The following is a 19684-nucleotide window of genomic DNA, read 5'->3' on the forward strand; positions in this document are numbered from 1 at the left end:
CATAAGTGCGTGAGTTGTTGTGTTTGATTTGATTTGTGCGCTCTGATCCCCTCTTACATTTGATCCAAATCAAATTGTTGCCTCCAATGACCGTGTTTCTTGTGTGTATGTGTGTGTTGGCTATTTCTATCGGTGTATTGGTCAACTCTTTAGCCTTTCCCATTCTAATGGGCAGCTCTTCCCGGAAGCGAATGGAGTGTGTTTTTGTGCGGGGAAGAGAAAGTTAGACACTTTTATTTGATGATTGGACAGGCCGCTCCAGGAAGGCTCACGGTAAAAGCTGATCCATTTCTTAGGAACGAAAATGGCCTCGGGAGGAGGGAAGAAAATAAATGTTAAAAAATGGTTTGATTTAAGGTCGTCGCTTTACGATTTAATCCATTTTGCTTGAGAGCTCTGATTGACGCATGACTGTCGTTTGTTTAACCGAAGGCTTGGCTGTGATGTCCGATGCGTAAAATTCTGTGTGTACTGTAAAGCTGAGGCATTGGATATTGTTAATAGCCAATTTTATTGAACTTAATAGAGCAATTAAACTGTTTACTACTGGGGTTTATAGCGTTATACTGTATGTCCATAGGTATCGTTGTAGTCACTAAGCATTATTGAATGTCAACCTGATGTGAATGTGAAGACGTACTCCTAATAATACTGTTAGTATAGCATGTTGCCTTTGGCAGTGTATTTGGTGCCTTTGGCAGTGTATCTCATGCTAGATTACATGGCTAACTTGGACCTATCAGGACCTCCAGTGACACGGCTGAAATCTTATTTGAGAAAGAGAGATAGAGAGAGAGTATACTCAGTAAGGTTAGGTAGACAGATAGGGGTCTAGATCTCTTCGTACTTCCTCCTGTATATCTCAAGCACTAGGACTTTGTTCCAACTGTGCATACATAAACGATTATTTTATGGTTCTTCCAAGGGACCCTTTTCGATATGGACGGCGCAAACATCTTCCGGTATAATCGGAGTCTAAACGATTATCAATAACTTCAAATCTTTGGTGCGACTGCGATCTCTGGTGCATACGTAATTATTTAATGCTCTGCGTTGATAAATGTGTCGCCATCGCCTTCAGCAGATGACCAACGTCAGCGCTGATTGATTAGACCAGAGGCCTCCAAACTTCGCGGATCACATTGCCGATTGGACGATACCTTTGGCTAATAGGGAAACGTTTAAATTTCCTTCCAATAAGAAAATACCAGCTGAATATATACAAATTAAACTATTAACTTATAAATTAGACTTGATTTTAATTAAAATTAATTAATTAAAAATTAAAATTTATATCAAAATAATAAAAAATACCCTTTTTTGTTTGAATTTTCAAAGTCATCGCAGGCCGCATTATAGGCTTTGGAGAGCTGCATGCAGCTCGAGGGCCGTAGTTTGGAGATCCTTTTGGATTGTACGTTTGAGACTGGTAAACGTTGAAAAGATTGGTTTGTGTCGAGACTCTAGGCATCATCTTTATTTGGAGGAACAGCTGCAGGAGGATGTCGTAACAGGATGCAGCAAACAAGTATTCCACGCTTTACAATATCGGAAAAAAAACTAACAACTTATCTAAAATATATTAACTTGAATTTACAAAAGTCCGTGTTACAAATATCTTCGGAAGTCCGATGCCGATTGGTTCCGGTCATGTCACGTAAATGGTGAAGAACAGATCCTCATCCAAAAATGCCAATCAAACGCTCTGCATCATCGTTTTACCTTTTTCGCTCAACTTTAATTTAGTAAATTCAAAACAAACGCACATACCGTGTCGATTGCCAATCGATTGCGAAAATTAACTTTGCCTTTACCACCGTACCCGACGTTCGCTGGCTGATTGGGACCGGCGTCTCCTGACCTCGGAATGTCGCTCATTAAAATGGGCAAAAGCTAACACCAGTGCAGTACCGAGTTCAAAGCGAACCAGCCAGCGAGCAGCAATAATGAATGATGAAAATACTCTCCCCCCTCTCGCTCCACCTTTGCTCAGCTGGGCGCCAGCCAACTGCCAACAATTAGAAAATACCTTTCGAAAAGCAAGAGAAGCAAATTCAGGCAGTAAGTCCCACCAGCATGTCAATGGCTGTTCATCGTTCAAGGTTCGGAAATAATTTGCAGCTTACCGTGGAACATAAGATTTTTTGCTCCTTCTTCTTGTCGGGTGAAAGGTTCTTAAAAACTTGAAAGAATTAAAAAAAAAACTAATACTTGTACGTCTAATTTGGTTGCCTCAGTTAGAGCGATTTCCCGAACAGTTATTGTATGTGCTGGTTTCATGCTACTGCACGGGAACGGAAACAGAACCTGTGGAACAATTAACTGACACCGTTACGCGTGTTCTTTTCGTGCTTCTGTCTGCACTATTTCGCTCGTTCGCTGGGCCGGAACGGAATGCAGGGAAAAGGTGCATGTGAAACAAAATAAAAAAGGGAAGAAAGAAATAAGCAAATTTAATTAAAACTAAAATTGGTTCAATTGTTCCGGTTGCTCGCGTATCGGTACGGGGGCTCGCATTGTTCGTGTATTTCAGTCTTATTTCCTACATTAAAACAAAAACAAAAATGCTCTGAACATAACGGAACAAATGAGAACACCAGAAGCAAAAAAAAAAAAATAGAAAAAAACTATAATTGACACATTTTTCGGTTGTCGATCTTTGGAGTGAATTTTTGCGACATGTGCGCGTGTGTATTTGTATGTGTAGGCTAGAGATTTTTCCAGTTAAACTGTTCCCTGAGGAATTTTAGCGAAGAAACGTTCAATCCATTGATGAGAGTTAAAAATGAAATGGTAATTATATTTAATGTTTTTTCCACAAAACAAGCTGAAGGGCATAAATCTCATTTTTCAGCAAGTACAGTTACAATACACGTTGTGTAGCACGTCACTTTATATTGGTTTATACAACATTTGTGTTTTTTTATCCAAAAAAAAAAATCAAATTGGAAACAGCTCAGATGATGGATATACTTCTACTGACAGGCTAAAATGACGGCTTTCTTATTGAAACGATCGCCTTACCCATTTCATCTATCAGTTTTCTAATTGTAATACTACGCTGGTGCAGTGTTTTATACCTGATTATAAAGCGAACGCGAAAACATGATGAATAAAACGATTAACTCGCGCCCCGACAGAATGAAGTCCCATCAGTCTACCCTGTTGGCCGTTTGGCGGCTACGATTATGTTAATTTGATCAGCTATGACGTGCTTTACTAATGCTGTTTTTCCCCCTCCGGTATTTCATTTCCTTTTTTTTGCACTCCCATTTCCCTTGGGAAAGGGATAGTTTCTAATTTGAAACGCAAACACACATGGCAATCCTCGAGCTCGATACAGTGAGGTGTGTGAAATGGATTTTTACTTCGATGAATAATTCTCGCTCTCTCTCTCTTTCTCTTTCTCTTCTTTTCTCTCTCTCTCGTTCTCTCTCTCTCTCCTTATCTCTGTGTGCCACATGATCTGATTTTGAAGCTGCCAGTGATACCCATCATTCAGACCAAGCACTTCCCCATTTCGCTACCATTTCCGTCAATCAATGACACGCATGAAAAGAATCGACGGAAAGCTTTCCTTTTTTTTCCTTTGTCCCCCCTGGACCCCGGGACGGCCAGCATCGACGGTCAATCTGAAATGGCTATTTCATGGTGGATCATATCAATCCTCCGATGCCCTTTGTGAGTGTGCATGTGCGTTCGGTTGGGCCAATTCAATGGGCCCGTGCCCCTGCCAGGTCGTGTTTTGTTCTGTCCTGCCGTGCTGTTGCCCTGACCCCATGTACTTGTGGAAGGCCACATGAGAAGGTTCCTTTTTTTTAGGCTAGTTCCTTTCAGCAGTGTATGTGCTGTATAGTATGTGTGTGTGTGTGGGCACGGGCACGTGTGCAGGTCTATTTCAGGAGAGGAGTCTGTTAATTTTGCAGTTTTTTCTCCCCCAAAGCTCCCATAACGAAAACCTCCCAGTTCACTACTTTCGTGTGGGTGTGTGGGTGTGTGCGAGCGGACGTGTGTGGTGTGAAGGTACATAGACCTCGGAACATACCACCTCCCTTCCACAGCCCCCAGGAAAAGGGAAGAATTTTAATTTCAATTACCTACCGATCTAATTGGATTGGATAATTTAATTTCATGGTGGGATAGATTGTTTTCATCCACCAGCCACCAGCCTTCCTTTCCGTCCCTGTTTCTCCGGCTTTTGAGCCTGGCAGTGCATTGACCAGCTACGGCTTTAGGTTAGCGCAGCAGGGATGTGTTTTTTTGTTGCTGTTGTTTTGGTTGAGCGTGTGCTTTTCAATTGTGGTACAGTTTTTTTTTCTAATATTACGATTGCTTAGTTTCACTTGCCGGCCGATGGATACACACACTCTCGATGGAATTTGGGAGGGTTGTGGGTGATGGTAATTGAACAGCAGGTGTGTTTTTTTTGTTAAATAAAATAATTGTCATGCACGTTGTATTAGCAGCATATGAGCGTATCTGAGCATGTGCTGGTAATCGTATCTGTGTGTACATGAAGAATATAAAAAAAGCATTGTGTTGTGTAGATTCAGTTAATACTGTTTCGGATTTTTTGTGCATGCAACGGATCCCACGAAGTGAACCAATCCTTTCAGAAAAAAAATATTCATCGAGTAGCTTTGAGCGTTACGTAATTTAGCGATTAACCCTGTGGTTGCTACTGATCGAGAGGGATGATGAAGCTTTCGTTTGTGATCTCTTTCTCGCTCGTGTACTACTAAGCGCTTGGACGAGATATTCCCTGTACGAGTAAATTGATGCTGTATTCTTATCACAGTGGTGGCCAAGCGATCGAGATAGTGTAGGTGACACTGAAGGAGACGCATGATTTTTTCTCTCTTTTTGATCCTTGCAGAGCCGTTTGAGCCAGCGATAGTGGAACGATTTTCAGTATGCGTAACAGGAGCGCATCCAATTGCAGAGGTAGCTCTTATTAGAAAACAAACATCTCCGATCTCCTTCTAACTCGTGCTCAAAGCAAGGAAGCTTTGATCGGTTTTCGTTAGAGAGTGAGCGAGAAAAGCGTCTAATCCTGTGGATGACACTGATCGAGAGGGATGAGGAAGCTTTCGTTTGCGATCTCTTTCTCGCTCGTGTACTAAGCGCTTGGACGAGACATTCCCTGTACGAGTAAATTGATGCTGTATTCTTATCACAGTGGTGGCCAAGCGATCGAGATAGTGTAGGTGACACTAAAGGAGACGCATGATATTTTTTTCTCTTTTCGATCCTTGCAGAGCCGTTTGAGCCAGCGATAGTGGAACGGTTTTCAGTTTGGGTAACAGGAGCGCATCCAATTGCAGAGGTAGCTCTTATTAGAAAACAAACATCTCTGATCTCCTTCTAACTCGTGCTCAAAGCAAGGAAGCTTTGATCGGTTTTCGTTAGAGAGTGAGCGAGAAAAGCGTCTAATCCTGTGGATGACACTGATCGAGAGGGATGATGAAGCTTTCGTTTGCGATCTCTTTCTCGCTCGTGTACTAAGCGCTTGGACGAGATATTCCCTGTACGAGTAAATTGATGCTGTATTCTTATCACAGTGGTGGTCAAGCGATCGCGATAGTGTAGGTGACAATGAAGGAGACGCATGATTTTTTTTCTCTCTTTTCGATCCTTGCAGAGCCGTTTGAGCCAGCGATAGTGGAACGGTTTTCAGTTTGGGTAACAGGAGCGCATCCAATTGCAGAGGTAGCTCTTATTAGAAAACAAACATCTCTGATCTCCTTCTAACTCGTGCTCAAAGCAAGGAAGCTTTGATCGGTTTTCGTTAGAGAGTGAGCGAGAAAAGCGTCTAATCCTGTGGATGACACTGATCGAGAGGGATGATGAAGCTTTCGTTTGCGATCTCTTTCTCGCTCGTGTACTAAGCGCTTGGACGAGATATTCCCTGTACGAGTAAATTGATGCTGTATTCTTATCACAGTGGTGGTCAAGCGATCGCGATAGTGTAGGTGACAATGAAGGAGACGCATGATTTTTTTTCTCTCTTTTCGATCCTTGCAGAGCCGTTTGAGCCAGCGATAGTGGAACGGTTTTCAGTTTGGGTAACAGGAGCGCATCCAATTGCAGAGGTAGCTCTTATTAGAAAACAAACATCTCCGATCTCCTTCTAACTCGTGCTCAAAGCAAGCAAGCTTTGATCGGTTTTCGTTAGAGAGTGAGCGAGAAAAGCGTCTAATCCTGTGGATGACACTGATCGAGAGGGATGAGGAAGCTTTCGTTTGCGATCTCTTTCTCGCTCGTGTACTAAGCGCTTGGACGAGACATTCCCTGTACGAGTAAATTGATGCTGTATTCTTATCACAGTGGTGGCCAAGCGATCGAGATAGTGTAGGTGACACTAAAGGAGACGCATGATATTTTTTTCTCTTTTCGATCCTTGCAGAGCCGTTTGAGCCAGCGATAGTGGAACGGTTTTCAGTTTGGGTAACAGGAGCGCATCCAATTGCAGAGGTAGCTCTTATTAGAAAACAAACATCTCCGATCTCCTTCTAACTCGTGCTCAAAGCAAGGAAGCTTTGATCGGTTTTCGTTAGAGAGTGAGCGAGAAAAGCGTCTAATCCTGTGGATGACACTGATCGAGAGGGATGATGAAGCTTTCGTTTGCGATCTCTTTCTCGCTCGTGTACTAAGCGCTTGGACGAGATATTCCCTGTACGAGTAAATTGATGCTGTATTCTTATCACAGTGGTGGTCAAGCGATCGCGATAGTGTAGGTGACAATGAAGGAGACGCATGATTTTTTTTCTCTCTTTTCGATCCTTGCAGAGCCGTTTGAGCCAGCGATAGTGGAACGGTTTTCAGTTTGGGTAACAGGAGCGCATCCAATTGCAGAGGTAGCTCTTATTAGAAAACAAACATCTCTGATCTCCTTCTAACTCGTGCTCAAAGCAAGGAAGCTTTGATCGGTTTTCGTTAGAGAGTGAGCGAGAAAAGCGTCTAATCCTGTGGATGACACTGATCGAGAGGGATGATGAAGCTTTCGTTTGCGATCTCTTTCTCGCTCGTGTACTAAGCGCTTGGACGAGATATTCCCTGTACGAGTAAATTGATGCTGTATTCTTATCACAGTGGTGGTCAAGCGATCGCGATAGTGTAGGTGACAATGAAGGAGACGCATGATTTTTTTTCTCTCTTTTCGATCCTTGCAGAGCCGTTTGAGCCAGCGATAGTGGAACGGTTTTCAGTTTGGGTAACAGGAGCGCATCCAATTGCAGAGGTAGCTCTTATTAGAAAACAAACATCTCCGATCTCCTTCTAACTCGTGCTCAAAGCAAGCAAGCTTTGATCGGTTTTCGTTAGAGAGTGAGCGAGAAAAGCGTCTAATCCTGTGGATGACACTGATCGAGAGGGATGAGGAAGCTTTCGTTTGCGATCTCTTTCTCGCTCGTGTACTAAGCGCTTGGACGAGACATTCCCTGTACGAGTAAATTGATGCTGTATTCTTATCACAGTGGTGGCCAAGCGATCGAGATAGTGTAGGTGACACTAAAGGAGACGCATGATATTTTTTTCTCTTTTCGATCCTTGCAGAGCCGTTTGAGCCAGCGATAGTGGAACGGTTTTCAGTTTGGGTAACAGGAGCGCATCCAATTGCAGAGGTAGCTCTTATTAGAAAACAAACATCTCCGATCTCCTTCTAACTCGTGCTCAAAGCAAGGAAGCTTTGATCGGTTTTCGTTAGAGAGTGAGCGAGAAAAGCGTCTAATCCTGTGGATGACACTGATCGAGAGGGATGATGAAGCTTTCGTTTGCGATCTCTTTCTCGCTCGTGTACTAAGCGCTTGGACGAGATATTCCCTGTACGAGTAAATTGATGCTGTATTCTTATCACAGTGGTGGTCAAGCGATCGCGATAGTGTAGGTGACAATGAAGGAGACGCATGATTTTTTTTCTCTCTTTTCGATCCTTGCAGAGCCGTTTGAGCCAGCGATAGTGGAACGGTTTTCAGTTTGGGTAACAGGAGCGCATCCAATTGCAGAGGTAGCTCTTATTAGAAAACAAACATCTCCGATCTCCTTCTAACTCGTGCTCAAAGCAAGCAAGCTTTGATCGGTTTTCGTTAGAGAGTGAGCGAGAAAAGCGTCTAATCCTGTGGATGACACTGATCGAGAGGGATGATGAAGCTTTCGTTTGCGATCTCTTTCTCGCTCGTGTACCAAGCGCTTGGACGAAACTTTATGGTCGGTAAGGTATGTCTGTATAGAACATCCGCAATCGTTGAGATAGAACAAGTTTATTAGGAATAGGGATTAATGAGTCGATGCAAACAATTAAATATACTTACCAATGTGATTCCACTCCAACGTAAGTAAACGATCATATTGATCCTTTCTTTCAAGCGTAACCGAAATAATAAGAGAAAAACTCCCAAACGACTCTTGTTTTTTTTTTTTTTGGTTTTTTTGTCTTTGATGTGTGTGAAATTGATTATTATTCGCTCTTTTTTTTTTTTCACCTTGTGATGCCGTATCGCTCACCCCAAAAGTGTCTCTCTGTATCATCATCATCTGTCTGCGACTCTTTGTAACTTCGATTTGCCAGTTGCGCACAAATGGCCTACACCCATTCACGTGCCCCGTGCCGAATCGTTATTGCCCTACCGATCGCTTGCTTTCTTGCTGCTTTTTTCTTCTTCTTCTTCTCCCATTGCCTGGTCCCCACGGTTTTGCTGGTGCCCCGGGGGCTCGTGTATGTATGTTTGTTCGTGTGTGTGTGTGCGTGTAGTGTCAGTGTGTCTGTGGCCGTTCTGTGTGTGTGTGTTTTTTTTTCTTTTCTGTTTGTGTTATCTCCGGTGCCGCAGCTAGACCACGGTAACACCACGTTACATTACGTCTCTTATTCTGACATTGCTACACCTCACCCATCACGGTATCACGCACTGCTACCATTGGCATGACCATAAACGAGTGTTTTTTTTGTTTTTTATTTATTTATGTTTCCCTTTCTGCCTAGAGTGTGCTTCTGAGTTTTCCTTGTTTGTTTTGTTTGTTTGTTTTTTTTAATTTGTTTTGTTTTTGTTTCTTGGTTGGTGGGGACTTGCTTACTTTCATTTGTTTTGTTTTTGTTTTTATTTCTTTGCTTAATAAAAGTAGAATATGTTTTTTTTTTGTTGTTGTTGTTGTTTAAAGTGTGCAACGCGTGCGCACGCGCTTACGCGCTCCCGTAAATGTATTTCCATTCATCCATGTTTTGGTTCGCTCCCTGCGCTAACGTCTTCTCCGAGAGCGGTATCTGGTTTCTTTCTGCTTTTACTAGCTAGCAATAATTGTAATAATCATCATAATTCACAATTGTTAATTGTATTTGTTCATTTTGTTATTTTTTTTGTCTGTTTCTGTGGTGGTTGTTGTTGTTGTTGTTGTTTTGTGTTTCATTTGAGAGAATGTGTACGTTGTTCTAGCAGTTGCTGTAGTAGTTGTTGTTGTCGTCTTGTGTCTGTAAGCTGTGTTTCCTTGTGTTGCTCTCGCACATTATTGTTTAGAAGAAAATTGTGGGATTTATAGCGTTTTATTCGTTTGGTTTAGTTTGTGTGTGTGTGTGTGGGTGTCTGTGTATTTTTATGTTTTATTTTCTCTTCTTCTCCTTGTTTGCGTCTCCTGCTTACATGTCACATATTCAGGCAATTGGTTTTATTCTTATTTTGCAGTTATAGAATGTTAATGCGCGGTATTTGGGTATTTGGTTTACCGTACTTACTTTGTCCGGTTGCTTTTGGTTTGTTTGGATTTTTTGCTTGGGATGTGGTGGTTTGTTAAACTTTACGTTATTTAGCATAGAGTTAGAGAAAATTGTGTTGCTTCTTAAGTTGTTTTTAATTTTCTTGTTTTTTTTTTTTGCTTGTTGCGTACGCTTTCTTGCTGCTGTTCATTGCTGTAAATGTGTCGGTAAATGTGGTTTTATTCTCGCGTTGCCAGCTTCCACCCTGTCACATCGTATTAGACTGAGAGGGTGGGGGGGGGGGGGGGAGGGAAAACAACAGACACCTAGAGTGCCCTCGTTTTATCCCCTCAAAAGAGACACGCCGGGTGTCGTCTGGTTTGGTGCTTACTTTCTTTCTTTGTTGTTGTTTCTTCAATGACGTCTTTCCTGTTTGTGCTATTCCTTGTTTGTGTGTTTTTGCTGCTGTGTGTATGTATGTGTATTTGATCTCATTTATCGATCTCTCTCTCTCTATCTGTCCCCTTCCGTTCTCCCTTTTAAAAGGTAGTTTGACCAGGCAAATGATGATGATGATGATGATCATATTGATGATCCGCCCTCATCGGCAGGCATCAAGAATCAAACAAGGCTCAAACCCCCCGCGCGCACACATACGCGCACGGTTGCGGCGGGTGCGGCGGGCTGTGGGCACTAGACACAGACTTGGCAAAAACGTTACCTTCCACCCGGGGTCCACCCTCTAGCAGAGCGTTTCTAGAGACCATATTGTTCGCAATTTTACGTTTTTGTGTTTGTTACACGCGCCGCCAACCATGTACTTTTCTTTGTTGTTGTTGCGTGTGTGCTTGCATGGCTTTTGTGTCCCATATTAACGCATCGTTGGGCCCGGCATGGCCCACACATCATCACACGCATCAGTTATGATAAAAATTAATTTATAATAATTGTAATTTATTATCATAGTATTTTTAAATATTTGTTTTACTTTTTTTTCTTTTCTTTCAATTATTTAATTTAAATTTTAATATAATTTATATTTAACTAAGATTTGTTCTTCCTTGCGTCTTCCTGCTGCTGCGCACTGCATGTGGTTCTGGTTCTGCTTGTGTTTATTTTTTGGGTGTATTTTTCTTTTGTTCTCTCCTTGCCTGCTGTTGCTGTTTCTGTTGCTAATTGTTGTCCTGTTGTTGTTGTTGTTTTTGCTGCTTTTTTTTCTATCAACCTTCACGTTCATTAATTCATCTGTGATCGGGTTTTAGGTTTGAGTTTGTTATGTTATCAATCTATCCCGCGGAATTGCTCCAGTTTTTTGTTTTGCTTCATTTTTCACCTCTATGTACCTACTGTTTGCTGCACTGGAGCTGCTGTCCACATCTTTAGCCTATATGTGCTGCCGTGAGTTCATTTCTTTTGCTTCCCCTTTTTTTTTGCCGGCATCGCTCTGTTTTAATGCGCTTTTATCTGCTCCTGCATCTGCATCAATCTCGACATAGTTATATATTTATAATATTTTACAAGTGTGATTTTCTGTCTTCTCTTTTGTCTGCCGCCACTGCTGTTCCTTTCGAATGATGCTAAATATGCTGTTTCCCATTGTTGTTTTTTGTGTGTGTGTGTGTTGTTTTCATTCTTCTCCTCACGTCGTTTTGTTTTCGTTATTCGTTCATTAATTTGCTTTTGAGTTTTTGATGAATTGAATCGTGTGAGTTTGTGTGGTATTTTGTAGTAAGAGTTCCCTTAAAGTTATGTGAAATTGTTTATGTGAAGTTTTTTTTTGTTTGTTTGTTTGGGAGGGGAGGGTGAATATTTGCTGATAACGTTTCTTTTTTTTTTTTTTTTTGGTTTGGTTTATTATCATGCTTGTGATGGTTGAGTGAGTAATGACAGAGTGCAAACTATTACCTTGTTTGCGGTAAGAGTGTAAAATTGCTCCAAACGCTCCCGCTCTTCAAAACTGCACACAAACATACACACACGCAGACACACACACACATTGCTTTGTAAAAAGGATGCAATTTTCCACAAGTTTGCCCCGAATGTTTGTTCTATGCGGGAAAAAAGCAAGGGCAAGAATTTGATGAAGATGTGACCGTTAAACGTTGCATTGTTATTGTATATGAATTGTTTACTTTCAATATTTAAATGTATAGGCTATTAGTGCACATCCGCGCCGAATGGCCAAACAGTGAACAGTGACACCGAATACAATGCGCCACCATCCGCCCCGCTCTCTGTGTTTTCTCTGTGGTTTGTTAATTGATTTCTGTTTTTTTTCGCGTTTGTCCACCCACCAATCCTACTTGCACGCGCTTGTGCATTAGTGTGTGTGTGTGTGTGTGTGTGAGAGTATGTGTGCACGTATGTGTAACTATTGAAATGGGACGTTTACACAGAACGAGGTACCCCGGCCGAGGAGCCGTAATTTAGAAGCGGTACGCACCTCTCCCATCCGACTTTGCTGCTGCTGTCATTGTCATTTATTTTAATTAATTAGCTGGTGCCACCAGGGCCCCCCCCAAAAACCTCCCCTGTACCACCCCCTTCGCTAGCGCCACATTCAGCGCACTTCTTCTTTCATTAGCTCCGTCGCATAAGCGTCTGCTGTCTGCGCCGCTACTTTCCTCCTGCCAGCTTCCTCCTACGAAGACTGCTGCCGCTCATCATCGTACTAATATAACAATTATTGCGTTTTCACCTTCCATCATCACCAGCGTTCAGGGTTTCCTTCTTTTTGTTTTCCGTTTTTTTGTTACTTAATATTTTTCTCCATATCTATTTCATACAAACATCAATCTTTTTCCGACTTGCCGTGCTTCTTTTTTTTTTATTTCTTTACTTCTGTTTGGGGAGGAAAAATTTCAATTACTATAATAAATTGTTTCCTTTCTTTGCCTGCGCGCCGCTCGGTTTCTCTATTATGTTCTGTGTTTTGTGAGTGTTGTTTGTGTGTGTGTGTGTTTTGTGGGGCATTTTCAGCATTGTGTATATTTTGTTTGTTTGTTTGTTTGTTTGTTGTTTGCTCCTTTGCTTCACCGCGTGGCGCCGTGTGCTTTGAGAACCGAAATAGCAAACAGGAATATAAAACGACAAGGAAACAGTAAAAAGTAACGATGAATATTAAAAGTGGCCGAACTGCATACATTTCCCCACAAATACGTAGCGCATAACGGTGTATGCGTTGCTTTCGCAGCAGAAGGAAAGAAAGAAAAAACAGCACAGCAATTCATACCGCTGCCGTTGTACGCAACGTTAACGCGCACTACGGTTACGCACCCGCCAGAAAGTGTTTTACCTTCCTTCACTGCTTTGTCGGGGGGTTTGTTTTGTAGTGTGTGGTTGTTTCAATCGTGTTCCTCATGCCCTCCCCCCCTCCCCCCCGTCCCTCGATTCTGTCTTCCATAAATATATATAATATATATTTATATATTTATATATTTTTATACCTAAGACCACTAGCGTACCATCTTTTACCTGCTGCTATTACCGTTGTAAAAAAAGTTACATTAAATCGTTAAATATGCTTGTAGCAAACGTAATAATTGTTCCATAATTGATAGAGTGTGTGTGTGTGTGTGTGTCTATGTGTGTGTGTGTGGGTTCTGGTGTTGATCGTTATGCGTCGAATGTGTTGCATACTTTTACTATCATAAAGGGAGGAGGAGGATGATCACGAGTGTGTTTGTTTTGCTTAAATGGTTTGTTTTTTCTTCCTCTAATTGTGTCAGCTGGAAAGTTGTGTGTGTGTCACACATCAGCCTCACTACATGCACACTTGCAGTGTGGTCTGTACAATGCATTGCGGGGGGGGGGGGGGGGGAAACAATGGCAGGCGCGTTGTTGCGGTGTTGGTGGTTCACTCCTCCCCACGTGCAACGCTTCATCCTGTGCTGCCTAGTGCATCGCAGGGAAAGGATGCACGGCTGCAGGGCCCCCCACACAATCCCATCGCCCCGTGCTCCCCCACCATGCTTTCCACTCCTCCCATACACTCTTCTCCTCCCCTTCCCATTTCTATCTATAGTTTGTCTGTGTACGGTCAGAGGCTGTGATGTGAGTGTGTGTGTGTGTGTGTGTGTGTGTGTGGTTTTCCGTATGTATGAAATGAATGTCAAGGAGGGCGTTTACTATGTTTTGCAACGTTCTTTTCTTCGTTAAGAGAATGGTAAATTTTTGGTTCTTTTGTTAGAGTTTCTCCTCCCCAACCACCCGCCCACGCGTTTTCATGCACGCTTTTCATTTATAGATTGCATGTAAGATTTTTTATTTTTCGGGGGTAGTATTTTTTGTGTTTTGTTTTGTTTTTTTTTTTTGGTTGCTTTTGTTTTCATTTAGCTAAGTATTTGCTTTTTAAATTGGCTTAAATTCAAAAAGACATTAAGTAAATAGTAATTATTCGTAATAACAAATTGGGTTTTTTTGCTGTTCTCATCTCTCCTTCTCCCTCTACCTTCCATGTTTTTTTTTGTTTGTTCTTTTTGCAAAACAAATCGTGTTGATTTTTGTTTCGTTTAGCTCATAGGTTTAAACAATCATGTTTAGTTTCGCTTAACATTAATATGTGTGTGTGTGTTTAGGTGTGTTAAAGTGTAGTTTGTATGCTCATTTTTGTTTTAGTATATCGAGTTGGATGTGTTTGGTGTGTGTGTCTGTGTGTCTGTGTGTCTGTGTGTATAACGCTTATTTTCACCCTTCCACACAGCACGTGGTTTGCTTTTCGCGACAGCAACGTGTGTGAGTGTGTGTTGAGGGTTGATTTGTTTGTTAATAATTTTTTGCATTTGCAACTTTTTCCATTATTCTGCCTCGCTTCCTTTTGTTCATAATATACCATTTGCCTTGCGCTTGGCTGCTCGTGAAATTTGACTGCCTTAAACACCCGTTGGGGGGCTGGTTCTATTAACGTTAGATTGTTACCGCCACCCCGCCACTTTTTTATCTTATCTCACATCCCTTTCCGCCACGTTTCTAGACAACTTGGTAGACTTCGCATCTTGCGAAAATGGGTAAGCGATGCTTCCCCTTCGAAGAGCAGAGGCCGCCACAAGCACAACAACACACAAACCACATCAACGTCAGCCGTTGTGATGCAGCAGCAACGGCAACACCAGTGTAATGGTTATAGTGTACAATAAAGGGTTTGCTTTAAAAGCGAATTGTGAACAAAACGAAACACTACAACGATACATCTGCACACACACACACACACTGTAAGCCGATGATGATGTTTTTTTGTTATTGTTGTATTTTCTCTTAATGCCAACCACTGCGGCGGAAACTGTGGGAAAAGTGTGGGCCCGTTCTGGTTGCCACACAAGCAATACAAACAATGTTATAATTACGTTGCAATTGACAACTATCCACCACAAACAAAGCTGTGGCTAGTGGCCTTTCTGAGGATACTTGGTAAATTAACAGGAAGTTAGGCAGACGTGTGTGTGTGCTTTATTCTACTCTGTATAAGAACGTTATGGGAAAAAATGTTCTCATACAGTGAAAATTTGATTGCTTATGAGGCTTTTGAGCCAATTTCATTAATCCACCTTTCCCGGTTGGAAAGTATAGCCAATTTTGATAGCCACTCACGGCAACATTTCAATTACTTTCATTTACGCTAAACAAACTCGAAGCAGTTTGCTTCAAACAAACCAATTTTCTCTCAACTCATTATTATTTTAACAGCGTTTTGGCATATTTTTTTAAAATACCAAAACCAAATCCCAGTTTACTCCTATAATAGTGAAATTATTTTCTAATAAAAAAAACCATACCATTTCCAATTTCTCTGAACCATTAATCGCCATATAAACCTGCCTTCCGACCATCCGCTTCCTGTGCGCAGACCATTCTGCAGTTTGGGCTGGTTAGTGATGTTGCTGATGATAATAATGATGACGAGAAGCGGTGCTGCTGCTGCTGCTGCTGCTGCTGCTGCTGTATTGCACCAACTGTTGTGACAAAACGGTTCATAATTTCTGGCTGTATGTGTGTGTATGTGTTGTTGGTTCTTATCTGTATCTTCTTCAACCTTGCTCCACAGTTTTTCGGGTTCCACTTGTCCGTTTTAGTCAGCAAATTCACGCGCACAAGCAGCTGCTCGTCTGTCAAACTCCAGTCCAAAGTACTAGCGATGGTGATCAAATATTGCTTAGTTTGTTTCAATGGTAGCCGTTGGTGAATGCCGCTGGAATTAGTTGGCCCTGCGGGAAGAAGGACGTGGAAAAGGGCATGGGTTAAAAACTGCAATCGGTAGGTGCTCCAAAAGGCTGTTTTTTTTCCCACAGCACGGAGAAGCTGAACTCACTGATCTCAGTGGTGGGTTGGCTTACCGGGCTGTAATTTAGCGGAGCACGACTGACGGCAATCGCTGGGAAGCCGGATGGTTGCGGGCTGGTGGCTTGAACGTAACCGACGCTGTCCGCCGCGCTCGAGCTGTACATGTCGATCGTCGGTCCGGGCGAGTTCGCGTTCGGGAAGCCGGCGGCGGTCCGGGTGGTGGTGGTGTGCGGGGACGCTGGCGGACCGAAGCCTTGCGCGGCGGCCGCAGCAGCGGCCTGGTAATTGTTCATCACTGTGCGGGAAGGGAAACGGAAAACTGGAATTTAGTATCGCAGCGCTTGTGCTGTTGGCACCAATCGTTCGGCAAACTTCGAAATGGCAACAGTATTTGATCCGACGACGGGCGATATATAATAACATTCGTTTGTGTTGTGATGGGTTACAGTGCACCATGCCCTATGGCTGTGTAGGGGTATTGCCATGGTGTGAAGATGTTTATTCTATGTTTTTAGTTTTAAATTTGTGAGCATTGTAAGTTCAATCTGTTCCATACAAGTTAGTAAGCGGACGAATGGCGTTAGTTTTGGAAATGCTATGAAATTAGTTGATTAGTAATGTATCCAGGAAAAGAATTACAAATTTTAATAGAATATTACAAACAATGGAAAATGTGTCATATTAGGGGAATGGTTCCTAGCGAGTCTTTGAAGTATTTGTTCAAGTTAATGATCTTAGCTGGTGAAGTGCTGGCAATGCATCACAAAAATTGCATAAAACTCTGCATCAGCACTCCAAAAATAATTTATCAAAACACAAAGGAACTTCAAACTGCTTAAATCTGAAGAAAAGTAAAATCAAGACTTCAGAAAAAATAGCGTAAAGGAATCTGTTTTTGATGAGCCAGCTACACCTCACACAAGCTACATTTGTCTCGGAATGATCGACTTCCTTGGTCACTTTTGATACCCAAAGTAAGCTTCTTGCCAATAGAGGAATTTTGAGCCAAAACCTTTGAACGAAGTGCCTGGAAGTGGAAGCGTAACCTACCCGAAAGAGCCTGCGTCAGTAACGGTGTGTTGTTGTTCGGTGTCAACTGTCCATTGGTGATGTCAACTGTAGATGAAACAGGGAAGGAAAAGAGAAAAGAAAGGTCGAAACGGGAGATCGAATCCTCATTAGTGACCAGCGGCAAACAGTGTCATGCTGTGTTAAAATGTTGAAATAGAGAAATAGAGCGAGAGAGAGCGAGAGATACAAATGATTCAGCAGCTAAACAATTATATTTGTAAAAAGAAGAAAAAAAAGAGAACAGAAGGAACCAAACGAGGCAAAACTGCTAAACGAGAGCATTGACGTGTGCGTATGTAAATATGGAACCATTCTTGGTCCTGGGGCAAGCATTGCCACTAGTTGAGGTTATTTTTTATTTTCCAAACGTTTGAACGGATGTACCGCAGCCTGTTGCAAATGAGTTTTACGTACTTGTGCCCTGGTAGATAGTAGTAACTGGCGCATTTCTTGCTTTAATTCAACATTGGTTTGTTTGTAGGTAACATTGCACATTCACATTTTCAATTGAAATAAACCTTATTCTTTGTACTTTCTCCTCGACATAATGAAACTTCCGCTGGAAACAAGGAGCTAAATCAAAAACTAAAAACTAACTAAGAACCGAATCGGAACTGCTCAAGAGATAGAGATAGAGAGAGAGAGAGAGAGTTAAACAAGGGTCGAGAAAAACTATAATAAAACTAAACAGAACAGAACAGGAGACCCCCGATCGATTGCAGAAGGTGAATGCTATCCACCGCGTTGCTACAGGTACTGGGAACACATTTTATTACGGAATCGAGAAAATAAATATATACACTCAGTGCCACGGGACGTCATCACAGTTCCCCCCAGTTGTGTGACGTTCCAGTTGTGTTCCGGGGATGGATTTGGAGCTGCGAGAGTGTCTATGGCGCCCAGCCCAACCCGGCAGCCAACAGTTGGGTGCGTAATTACGATCATTTACCCCTTAAGCAATTAGTTCGGCAAAGCGGGCAATCGCTTTCCAATCGCAGCTCCCTCTCTTCTCGGCAAATCTGGCTCCTGCCGGTCCCATAAAAGCAGGAAGAAAGCTTGTACGTATGTATTGGTGTGATTGTTTTCGTCTTGCAACGCACGACAAACGCACGGCGGCGTTCAACAAAAATAAAACCAATCTTGATGACTGTTTTTCTGTACAAGTACGCGTAAGTAAGTGTGTGTATGTGTATATGTGAATGTGCGGCCCTGTTTATGCTGTAAAAACAGCACTCGTCCCACCTTTCCCCTCCCTCAAGACCAAGTTCACGGATGGGAGGTAAGTGGGGGGGAAAAAAAGTCGTACTTTGGACATTGGCAAATAAAAACAGACTCCTGGCGCCGATAAACTTTTTGCAACGCCGCCTGCAACACCCAACGGTGGTGGGAGGTTGTGGATTTGTGTTTGTGTGCCTTTTTTCTCTCTCTCTCTCTCTCTCTCTCTCTCTCTCAACCATTTGAACTTGTTTGTGTATGTGCATTCGGTCCCAAGATAAGTTGGTTCAAAGTTATGTTTTGTCGCCGTGTCGCCCCGTTAGACCGCCGTATGTGTCTTCAGAATGTGTGTGTGTGTGTGTGTGTGTGTGAGTGTAGGAGGAATGAAGGAGAAAAAAAACGGCACAAATCGGCACAATTGAATGCCACCCAGCCGCCTGTTTGCTGGGTACTATTTTTCTTTATTTGTTTGTTGTTGTCGTCGTCCGCGTCCTCGTTGCCGTTGGGGCGCGTAGTGATATCTTGGGAGTGTGGGGGATTTTTTGCTTCTTCTCCTTTGCTCAATCACGGCAAAAAAAGAGGCGAAGACAAGGGGACGCAGGAGGTGCGCGCCTCTTGTTTGGCCCGAAGTGCGACAAAGGGAAATAATTTTAATATACTTAATGTAATTCGTTTACTGCTCATTGGCTACGGTTAAGTTTTGTGCCATCGAATCGAAGAGAATCATTCTCGCTTCAAGACGCAAGGCGCAAGCAGAAAGGAGCGAAGGAAATGGGAGCAGCATTAGTTTCGAACGAATGATTTCCTGTGCTGGGTCCCGTTTTCCACCCCCCCCCCCCCCCCCCCCCCCCGGGGGCTCTTTTTGTTATTTGCTTTTGGCGTAGCGTTGGCAAACAAGGGAAAGCGCCATAAATTAGTAGGCGAAAGTTTTTTTCTTTAAAACACGGTGCGATGCGGATTTTCCAAATGAAAAAACAAATGGAAAGCAACAAGACGCCGGGCAACAGGAAAGGCGAAGGTGGAATGTGGGCAGGAAAAAATGTTGCTCCTGTCAAGTTTGTGTGTTGTGTGCTTGTTAGTTTCGGTTTGTTTAATTGTTGGCGTGCAGAGATTGGGCAAGCAGGCGGCTGCCTCATTAGGAAAAGTGCGTGTTGTTCGGCTGCAAAGCGCGCTATTTTTTAAACAGTCATTTCAAATTGTTAACCAAGCGCCATAATTAAAGTTTATCGCACCAAGACACCATGCGCCCAGCTGCGGAGGGTGCGTCAACATTTACGAAAACCCAAAGGGGCGTTTCCTTTCACTTCACACTGTTAACTGTCGAAACGAAGTGCGAAACGGTTTGCACCCTCGCCGAAGGGTGTTCAATTGCTACCGGTCACGCACTCTGGTAAGTTCGAGCAGCGTCAAACCGGTGACATATGGGCAGAAATTTTGATT

The 19684-nt window shown here is 42.6% G+C and overlaps 1 protein-coding gene across 17 annotated transcripts in view; it reads right to left on the reverse strand.

Moving 5' to 3' along the window:
* Nucleotides 1-8661: 8661 nt before the first annotated feature.
* The window catches only part of LOC1277242 (RNA-binding protein Musashi homolog Rbp6), a 591248-nt gene continuing 580225 nt past the window's right edge, over nt 8662-19684 (reverse strand). For 13 of the 17 annotated variants that reach the window (XM_061643238.1, XM_061643230.1, XM_061643239.1 and 10 more), the window contains 3 exons: nt 17009-17074; nt 16012-16253; nt 8662-15882 (listed from right to left, as the gene is read on the reverse strand). In XM_061643238.1, coding sequence (XP_061499222.1) covers nt 15841-15882; nt 16012-16253; nt 17009-17074 — 350 coding nt within the window. In that variant the 3' untranslated portion in view covers nt 8662-15840. The remainder of the gene's footprint in view (nt 15883-16011; nt 16254-17008; nt 17075-19684) is intronic. The other 4 variants (XM_061643244.1, XM_061643240.1, XM_061643243.1 and 1 more) reach the window with 1 other exon arrangement.

Source organism: Anopheles gambiae, chromosome 2 (assembly GCF_943734735.2).
Source record: "Anopheles gambiae chromosome 2, idAnoGambNW_F1_1, whole genome shotgun sequence".
Lineage (NCBI taxonomy): Eukaryota > Metazoa > Arthropoda > Insecta > Diptera > Culicidae > Anopheles > Anopheles gambiae.